Below are 10,677 nucleotides of genomic sequence, written 5' to 3' on the forward strand. Positions count from 1 at the left end.
CGATGGCTCTCCACTTTCTTCAAGCCAACATCAACCACTGCGCCAGAGCTCAGGACCTGTTACTCCAGGGTCTGGCGGAGTGGATGATAGATGTGGCGGTCGTAGCTGAGCCATACTCGGTACCTCCCCGGGATAACTGGGCGGGGGACGTGGATGGCTTGGTGACGTTGGTGGCGCAGGGGGGTGCTGTCATGGATCGAGTTGCCCGGCGGCGAGGTTGCGTCTCGGCATCGATCAGAGGGTACACAGTGGTTGGAGTATACTTCTCTCCCAACCGCGGACTGGACGAGTTTGAGCAGTTTCTGGCAGAGCTGGGGGAACTGATTGAACTCGCCCGTCCCCAGCCTATACTCCTGGCCGGAGATTTCAATGCCAAGTCAATGGCATGGGGGTCTTCGGTGAGGAATGCGCGGGGAGCGGTATTACAGGACTGGGCAGTTGCAGCCGATCTCTCAGTTCTTAATCGTGGGTCTGAACTAACTTGTGTTAGGCAAAGGGGTGGATCCATCGTTGACGTCACGTTTGCCAGCCCCCCCCTTGCACGGCGAATCGAGGATTGGAGGGTCGTTACCGATGTGGAGACGCTGTCGGACCATCGGTATATTCGCTTCAGTATCTCTGCGCCCTCGATGGCCTCCAGTTGGTCTCCCCCGACTGAAAGGCGTCCGCGCTGGGCACTTCGGAGCCTCGACAGGGATCTTCTGATCGAGGCTGCCATAGTGCAGTCGTGGATACCTACGCCCCAGGACGGTTCGGTTGAGGAAGAAGCAGCATGGCTGGCAAACGCCATGGTGCAGGTTTGCGATGCATCTATGCCCAGAGCCCGCTCAACTCCGCGCAGACGCAGGATGTACTGGTGGTCTGCCGAAATCGCCCAGCTGCGCACCTCCTGTGTGGCTGCGAGGCGGGCGTACACTAGACACCGGCGCCGGAGATGGCGCGATGAGGAAGAGGAAACGCGACTGTACGCTGCTTATAGGGAGTGCGTGACCGCTCTGCAGGAGGCAATCAGTAGCGCCAAGGACCGGGCCTGGGACGAGATGCTTGAGGGCCTGAACCGAGAACCGTGGGGTCGGCCGTACAAGCGGGTAAGGCAGAAGCTTCACCCGTGGGCCCCTCCCCTGTCTCAGTCCCTCGAGCCTCGCTTACTGGAACAGATTGTAGTAACCCTGTTCCCAGAAAGGGGAAGAGATGCCTTTACATCGGCGGCGACGTCTGATGGACAGGAAGACTCCGCAGGTACATCTGTTCCGGATGTCACCCGCGACGAAGTGGAGACAGCGGTGGGGCGGCTCAAGCAGAAGAACACCGCCCCAGGCCCAGACGGAATCCCTGGTCGAGCCTGGGTGCTGGCGATGGAGGCTCTGGGACCCCGAGTAGTGCAGCTATTTTCAGCCTGCCTTCGGCGGGGCCAATTTCCCCGCAGGTGGAAGACGGGGAACTTGGTCCTGCTGAGGAAGGATGGGCGCCCGCAGAACTCGCCCACTGCCTACAGGCCAATTGTACTGCTTGACGAGGTGAGCAAGCTTTTTGAGCGCGTTTTCGCAGCTCGCCTCGTCAACCATTTAGAGGGAATAGGCCCGGACCTCAGCAACAATCAATTTGGCTTTCGCCGAGGTAGGTCCACGCTCGATGCCATATCGCGTGTGAGGGCGACAGTGGAGAGTGCAACTGAGGACGGTGAGGTTGTTCTGGCGGTGTCTTTGGACATCGCCAATGCCTTCAACACCCTGCCGTGGGACAAGATTGTAGACGCTCTCCACTTTCACCGCGTTCCGGAATATATGATGCGCCTATTGCGATCATATCTTTCGGACAGGGCTGTGGCGTACCCTACTAGAGATGGATGGAGCGAGAGGGAGGTGTCGTGCGGTGTTCCACAGGGTTCAGTCCTCGGACCGCTCCTGTGGAACATTGGATACGACTGGGTCCTGCGCGCCGCAAATCTCCCAGGTATCGGCGTAACCTGTTACGCGGACGATACCCTGGTGACCGCGCGCGGTGCCTCGTACAGCGAAGCGGCTCTCCTGGCTGCTGCGGGGGTGGCGGATGTGGTGTGTCGCATTCGACAGCTAGGTCTCGAGGTGGCGCTGGAGAAGTCGGAGGCTATCTTCTTTCCCGGCCGTCGAAGGCTGCACAGCGCTGGATCGGAGATCCGGGTGAGCGGGGTTCCCATCAAGGTCGGATCCACAATGCGGTACCTTGGCATTGTGCTAGACAGCAGATGGAAGTTCGTGGAGCACTTCCGTCGCCTCGCCCCCCGACTTGTAGGGGTGGCTGGGGCACTGGGAAGTTTGCTCCCGAACCTCAGGGGTGCTAGGGGCGGGTGTCGCCGGTTGTATACGGGCGTAATCCGCTCCATGGCCCTCTATGGGGCCCCCATCTGGGCAGATGCCCTAAGCGCCCGTAGTAGACCATTCCTGCGGAGACCGCAACGGGTCATGGCACTTAGGGTAGTGAGGGCGTACCGCACGGTGTCATTTGAGGCAGCGTGCGTGATGGCCGGGACGCCCCCGTGGGAACTGGATGCCGAGATGCTTGCGGACGTGTATCGCCGCGTCTCGGCGTCCAAGTCGCTTGGGATCAACCCACCCTATGAGGAGGTTGAGCAGTGGAGGGCTGAGGCTGCCGAACGGCGGTCCCGAGAGTGGGAACGCAGGCTCGAAGAGCCCAGCGCTGGAGAGCGGACGGTCGCAGCGATTCGACCGGTGCTGCAGGAGTGGTGCGACAGGCGGCATGGGGCAATAACCTTCCGCGTTACGCAGGTGCTGTCCGGGCACGGTTGCTTCGGGCGGTATCTGTGTAAAGTCGCGAGGAGGGAGCCCAGCATGGCTTGCCACTGGTGCGCCTGCCCGGAGGACACGGCAGATCATACTCTTGCCGAGTGCCCCGCGTGGGCCGAGCCTCGTGCTCGCTTGGTCGCGGTCGTTGGGTCGGATCTCTCTCTGCCCTCCATTGTTCGCGCAATGGTGGGTAGCGACAGATCCTGGCGCGCGGTGATCACGTTCTCTGAGGACGTGATCTCGCGGAAAGAGGAGGCGGAGCGGGTTCGCGAGAGGGATCCTCACGCGGACCCGATCCGGCGCCGACGTCCTATTGGGCGTCGTCGTCGCGCTGCGGCTGATTTACGCAGCCGCAACCAGCCTCCTTGACGATGGGAGCCGGGCGATGGAGCGGGGATTTAGTCCATTGTCCGGTGGGATGAGGCGGCGTGAGACGTGTTCCGCTCACGCCACTCCATGAGGGTAGAGCTGGCAGGCTCTTAGCTTGTTTGGGCCCGGCGACGGGCTGCCGCTGATGGGGTCACGGATGAATTCTACACATACCCGTGGCCCTGTCGCTGATGTGGCTTGACGGAACACAGTGGGGTTTTGGTCGGTAGGAATCCGACATAACCCACGGCCTCTTCCCCGGAGGCCGTGGGTATCTATGCAAGATTTCCCCACTAAAAAAAAAAAAAAAAAAAAGGTACTGCATATTAGCTCAGGCAAATGAACAATCAAACTAATTGTTCCTATCAGTTAGTTAAAATAATTAATACTTATGATGTAGCCCTATTAATCTATTTAAATTATGTTGTGTTGTTTACTAATTCTAGTACCTACTGAATTCGTTAAATAATAATTGTTATCTATTAATTTCAGTAACTAGGCTGCGTCATATTGATTAAACAAACTCTGTAATATCAGCTTGGAAGTTAATAATTTTACCTTTTTTACTAACGCTACCGGAAGTAACTTAGCAACGTTTTCTTGCATTTATTAAAAGTTTGATTTTGTTTTTATTATGAAAGAAATGTCGCAGTGTTGCGTATCATGGCAACGAGTAGGGGAGACAAATTGGACATTTATGGAAAATATATATCATATTTGTTCATCTTCACAATGTAAAGTTATTATACGCAGAAGATACGTACGTTGGAGTAAGGGAGTAAGATCGTGGAAAGCATGTGATAATAATGAATAATGTATCTATGATGGAATTGATGTAAAATGTCTGGTAAGTAAACAGAACATTTTATGCAAGTGTTTTAAAGATATGGTCGATAAACGGAGAGACTACCTATATTGACTAGCTTGATTTTTATTTTTTTATCATACAATACGAATTTTTAATTTTTACTTTAGCATTCTAATGCGAACATTATTTATGATAGACATCGCGATAACTAAAGTAAAAAACCGCGTATGTCATAGTTATTACAATTAGGTAAGTAGGCAACAGCTGCAGGTGTTTTTGGTACTTATCATGTGCATTATAAAATATCTAGTACAAATTGTGACCTTACATTTAATTTAATTACCAAATGAATAATTAATTAAAAAAACCCGGTAAACCCGCAAGACCTCTACGGTCATAGGTTTTCTTTTCTGCCAACTTGAACCTGTGTCGCCCTACGCTGCAGAATCCTGAACGTAGTCTCCATGTGCACTTTCTGCCTCAACGGTTTCCCATTTGGGTTCCATGGGTTATGTGATCAGCCTACTGCGGTCTGCGACTTCAACTTGCTTATAGCTTGTCGGTTCTTTTGTGACTTCAAGACTATAAAATTGCAGAAGCTCTTTTCACATTTTGCACATTATGTATTTTAGCTAAACCGTAAAGCATAGATATTCATATTCCATTGATAAACGAAAGAATCACTGATAAATAATTCAATCAGATAAATATTTATTGTAACGTATCAACACAAGTAGATAAATAATCTGCTTTCTTTATAAATCAGCAATCCATCATCAATGTCTACTATTTTTGTTTACTTCAAATTCTTTGGATTGTATTGTATATTTACTATCTGTCTGTCCATATTATAATCTTTTCAATAAGAATATCAACCATCGACATGTCAATAGATACCTACCTACACGTAAGTCTTTATTATGAAAAAATAGGTTGAGACTTTCATATTGTCGAAAATATATGATGTACAATTGGAATTGATACAAGTTAAATCGAAACTCAAAATAAAGGAGGGTTTTTGGGTTTATGCCCCAGAACTTTCGAACTGATTGGATCAATATTAATTATTATTTTTTTCTTTGGAACCTCCGTTTGGTCCAATTTAAATTATATTTTCGACATTAAGAAAGTTTAGTTTTTTGTTAAACTGCATAATTGTTATTTACTTTTTATCATAAATTAATCTTATTTATTAACCTATACATTTTTATAGGTACCTATAGAAATGTTGTCTTACCAATATCAATTGTGTTTTAACAAAATAAACATATTCAATTATTCCAGATGTAAACCTCCAGATACCTTATCTTTATCAAATTTTACTCAGCTGTCGAAATACGTTCATACAAGTATTGCCCCTGAGACACGCTGAGCAGGCAGTTTTAGGTTTTATCTTTAGAAAAATAATTTAATAGAATTCTCTTTCGATTTTGTTAAAAGTTCTTTTAACGTTTAAGGATTTATGAAGCTTATATCATAAATATTTTCTACACCTACTGATTAAAATATGCATTTTTATTATAGAAATGTAATACAATTGGTTTTGTGTAACTCACTGACTGGTACTCTGCCAGCGTAGCCTGAATCTTCATAGAAAGCCTCCACAAATGTAGCAGCTTCTACAATTGTAGCAGCGGGAACATAATATTATATGATGATGGTGATGCTGATCATGAAGTCAAATCGTAACTACCAAATACCAATAGTTGATTTGACAATGAACAGTGCTGTTTTGTGTCATTATTCTGTAGACCGCAGAAGTAGGTAGATATAATTCTACATTATGACATTCTACAATTTGTTTTGAAATTAGAATTTAGAATCCTTTAAAGCTTATTTCAGAAATCCATTTATGGGTCAATTTACTTTCTAAACGGATACTACTAAACTTGGTTTCGTGTAAAGTTTCAATTGACGATCAAATAAAACGATTGCACTAGCGTGTTAGGTAAACGATTTTCCTATATAAGTGTGTGGGTAAGCTTGTATGGAACTACCTATATATAAATATAGTTGCATTTATCGTGAAACCATCAAAGCTTCGCACTATCCACTTTACTCGTATCCTGAGTGTTGCGCGCAACTTTATTTAAGTCGTGTTCGATTACACTAGTTTGATATTTTTAAACATTTAATATGCATGCTTTAGTTGATGATCTGGAACACGCGACTATTTATCGAAAAGGTCCGGACGGTATGTCTTTTCTTATGGTCCTTACAAAAGTAAGCAAGCCTAACAGAAAGCAAGTAGCAAAAACAACAGGTTCCAATTTTAGACAGATCATGTAAAACGGTCATAAAAAAATCGAACTTATTCCAACTATTACAGACAGCGAAGAAAGTGATGGAGAAGGAGGGCTCGGTAATCTCAATAGATTGATTGTCCGTCCACCTGGACACAGTGGTAAGGCAAAACGTGGGCATTTGTGCTTCGATGCGGCGTTTGAGTGCGGCAACTTAGGCAGAGCTGATCATATCACGGAGCTGGAGTACGACTTATTCATACGACCAGATACATGTCGGCCTCGATCTCGATTTTGGTTCAATTTCACAGTGGAAAATGTGAAGCAGGATCAGGTAGCGATTAAATGCATATTTGCTCATTTATAAATATTTTATATTCTATTGTAATAAATGTATTAAATCGATTTGATTGCAGCGAGTCATTTTTAACTTGGTAAATTTGGGCCAAGAGTTTACACTATATAATGGCGATATGACTCCGTTAGTGCGATCTACGTCACGGTCAAAATGGTAAAACATAAATTTTAATATACATACCTAACAAATGGCAAATTTCAATATTGTATTAGTTAGGTGTTATTATGTTGATTTTATTGTTTTTTTAGGCAGCGTATTCCGAGACGTTTAATTTTCTACCATCGTTCAATTGTTCATCGAGGTCGAAAAATATTAACATTAGCGTTCGGATTTGATCGAGAGGAAGATATATATCAATTTTCAGCTGGTTATCCTTATTCTTATTCAAAGTTACAGAAACATTTGAGTATCTGGGAAAAGAAAGCGGAAGGATTTGCAAAAAGAGAATCAATTGCACAAACTACGGTAGAATAATGCATAAAATACTTCATGAATAAGTTTCCAGTTTTATTACTTTTCTGTAAGCACATAAATAATCCTCCATAATTTTAAATTTCTTGTAGCAAAAGCGGCGAATCGACCTTATAACTATAGGTGACTTTTGTCCCAAAGAATCTTTAGGTCAAGAGCATAAAGAAGATTTCATAAAAGGTAAAGTCGACTCAAAGAAACGTGTGGTGCTCATATTGGCCCGAACACATGGTGGAGATTCTCCGGCTTCTTACATATGTCAAGGTTTGTTTTTTTTACCATTCTAAAATTTGTTTTTTTTTTCAATTCATTTTCAATTTGATATTATGTTTACGTTGCAGGTTTCCTGGATTTCCTTGTAAGTTCGTCGGAAAAGGCTCAAGCTTTACGAAATAATATCGTCATTCAGGTAAGTACAAGAAAGATAATTGTGGTCTACACCTTAAGTCTGTGCACTCAAATATATAATTCCAATGAAATATATTCTAATAATCTTCCACTTCCAGGTTGTTCCAATGGTAAATCCAGACGGTGTATTCCTGGGGAACCATCGATCTGATCTTTTGGGTTCAGACCTCAATCGTTGCTGGAACAGAGCTACAAGCTATGCCCACCCCGCACTAATAGCCATTAACGAGCTCGTCAAGAAAATCACTGCAGAAAAAGTATGAGCAATTACTGTAAATGAAATAAATGTTCATAACTTAATGGCAATATTTACATAATTGAATGATGAATCATTATTTTTCCAGACTCTACAATTAGATTTCATCATAGATCTACATTCTGACATCATTCATGAGGGAGTTTTTGTACGAGGGAACTCGTATGATGATGTATATAGGTATGATTATTTTCAGTATATTGCGAAATGGTTGGTATACCTAAATTATTGTAATGCAATGTTTGTATCATATTAATAACAAAAGGAACGGTTTACCACTTGCGCGTGTACTAGTGTACACACGTAAGAAGTGAAACTTCTTTATGACCTTATTTTTCAAAAAATAATTTACTATATGCAACTTTATAGAAATACGTCGAATCACGCTTGGTAGGGATAAGAAAAAGTTGGCGCGTAACGGAAAAATGTCACGCGTAACGAAAAAATGTTACACTAAATTTTTTTCCAACCCCGATAAAGAAGTTTCACTTCAAAAATTTTATATAAACAAAACTCACTATGATATTATTTTTAGATTTGAGCGTCACGCAGTACTGCCAAAATTCTTAGCGATGCGGGTAGAGGCGTGGCAGACGGGCTCCTGTATTTACAACGCGGACGCGTTGCTAGCGGGCAGCGCCCGTCGCGCGCTACCTGTGGGTGCGGTCGACGCGTACTCGGTACTAGCTTCCTTGGGCGGCCGGAGACTTAACTCTAGAGGACCGTACATACATTACACAGAAGATGCTTGTATCCTTTATAGACAATATATTCCTTATATGCGAACTTGGTATCTATACTTCAATACAAAGTTGAATAGTTTATTCAGATACGTTAATCGTCTAAACAAACTACTGAACCGATTGCTTTACCGTTGGATATAATATGCTATACTGATTCCATTGTGCTATATAATATGCACCATGGGCGCAGCTAGGGCGAACCGCTTAATATAATATAATGTTGCAATACAAATGAAGCTTTAGATATTTATATGTACATAATATATTTTTCTAATTTACATGTAAAAATCCTTATCAAAAGAACAGATGCAAAAATAGGCAGATCATTAGCGAAAGCCTTCTGTGACTATTATCGTCACATAGGAGTAATTCCACCGCGTGTTGGCGCCCCTTCCAAAAAGAAGGAGGTTCGTGGCAGGCGCAGGCGGAGGCGACCAGTATATGATCGACAAAGGTATTTTGGCGGCCGCAGCTTGATCTGATAAATTTACTATTGCTATTGTTTTAAAACCATCTACAAAACTAATAAAGGAAATTTTATGTACCTAATATGACTGTTGACTAAATAAACAATTGACTGAAAAGTTATAAAATGAATAATCTCATCCATTCCCGGCTAGACGAACATAGATACCACTTATTTTTATTCAGAAGTTTTAAACAATGTTGAATATAGGGACATATAATATATTGGGACAAATCTTTAATGTTTATATATTAATAAACGACTAATTAGTTTACTAAAATTATTATACAGGTCTCCCAGTTCATCCCCAGAACGAAGGGTACTTGCTGCGCGGGTGCTATCACCTTCACTGCCGGTCGCATCACCTCCCCTGTTACGCGCTTTGCCACCGAGAACGGCCCGTTACGCTGCTCTACGTACGAGACCAAAGACTGTGCCCGTTGAAAATGATGCTTTGCCTATTATTAAAGGTAGCTAAAGCCATTTCTATGTTGTTTTAATGAACCGTACAGAGAAATTAATGCATCCGTATTTAATTTGTTTTTGCTTCAATTTATTATTATAAATATATATAAGTATATTAAAATTTAAAATATGTACCTTTATACTGCATAAATATAATATAATTTATATCTGCAGATATTTTAAATGTAGCCATTTCTTTCGACTTTCAGGAACAGCTGTGCGGACACCAAGGCTAGCAGTGGTGGATTTCAGCGCATACATCCGAACACCTACTCTCAATGCCCCATACAAGAACCGCCCCAAACTAGCTCGGATACCGCGACCCACACACCCTCGCTTCACCAGCGACGAATATGATACTCATGAATCTGACTCGTAAAATATTATGAGTTATGGCCAATTATCGTACGGGAGCTAGCAACGTTTAAAAAAAAGTCATTTTAGTATAGTTGGGTTTTTGATATACTGTTTCTCTTCTCTTACTGTTTCTCTCTTCGGTTAGAGTCCGGGCTGTCTGGCTGGCCGCAGTGGTTGCGTTTATTAGTGCGCATCTTATCTGCACAGGAAATTATCCTTAATTTAAAGTCATTTTTTAACGCGTAATTTTTAATCTTTTGTCTTTAGATAGATCCATCAGACATAATTTTTTTATTGCAAGACGTTTTTTTCGTTGTAAAATAGGTGCCATACGCAATTTTTATTTCAAAATAACTAAAATGTCATCGAAATAAGTGAAATTACATCAACATGAGTCCGCTTAAAAGGTAAGTAATAACTTTATTATTTATATTATATTATCCTTTTTTAATACTTATATTGAATAATTAGTAAACTAATATTTTTAATAGATGGTTTCATATTTATTACACTTTTGGGTATAAATATGAATTTGATGATATTTGTATTTTCTAGTGTTTGATTTTACGCGAGTATTATACATTTTGAAATTAAAGACTTGGGAAAGTAATACAAAGAATAAATCGCGTTTAAAATCCGTTAAAAAGTCTTTAATTTCTTGATGATATTTGGTTTTTATCAAGTTTACATTAACGTCCTATTTGAGGTTCGTTGGGAAAAGGAGGCGATATGGTAGATTGTTGCAAAAAAACTGTAAATAGTAAAATGAATATTATATATAGTATAAGTAACACAGTGATTACTTATCCTTCACTGGGACTCATGTTGATGGAATTTCACTTATTTCGATGATATTTTAATTATTTTGAAATAAAAATTGCGTCTGGCACCCATTTAACCCTAGATCACTAATCATTCGTCTCACAGTCGACCGGCACCTGTCGCGTTCG

General features: G+C 42.7%; 1 protein-coding gene across 1 annotated transcript; it reads left to right on the forward strand.

The window, feature by feature from the left end:
- Positions 1-6,096: 6,096 nt before the first annotated feature.
- Positions 6,097-8,884, forward strand: LOC123706012 (cytosolic carboxypeptidase 6-like). The gene is made up of 11 exons (XM_045655132.1): positions 6,097-6,154; positions 6,290-6,537; positions 6,620-6,714; positions 6,810-7,026; positions 7,125-7,155; positions 7,198-7,296; positions 7,374-7,441; positions 7,539-7,697; positions 7,785-7,876; positions 8,232-8,420; positions 8,803-8,884. The coding sequence occupies exons 1-11, from the start codon at positions 6,097-6,099 to the stop codon at positions 8,882-8,884; spliced, it is 1,338 nt and encodes a 445-aa protein (XP_045511088.1).
- Positions 8,885-10,677: the final 1,793 nt, after the last annotated feature.

This window comes from Colias croceus, chromosome 3 (assembly GCF_905220415.1).
Source record: "Colias croceus chromosome 3, ilColCroc2.1".
Lineage (NCBI taxonomy): Eukaryota > Metazoa > Arthropoda > Insecta > Lepidoptera > Pieridae > Colias > Colias croceus.

What these genes read in the sequence shown, in the direction of transcription:
- LOC123706012 (XM_045655132.1), top strand. Translation starts at nt 6,097, where the DNA reads ATGCATGCTTTAGTTGATGATCTGGAACACGCGACTATTTATCGAAAA. An exon ending in TCTACGTCACGGTCAAAATG is followed by an intron (nt 6,715 to 6,809) that starts GTAAAACATAAA and finishes TTGTTTTTTTAG; the next exon opens with GCAGCGTATTCCGAGACGTT. An exon ending in AGACTTAACTCTAGAGGACC is followed by an intron (nt 8,421 to 8,802) that starts GTACATACATTA and finishes ATCGTCACATAG; the next exon opens with GAGTAATTCCACCGCGTGTT.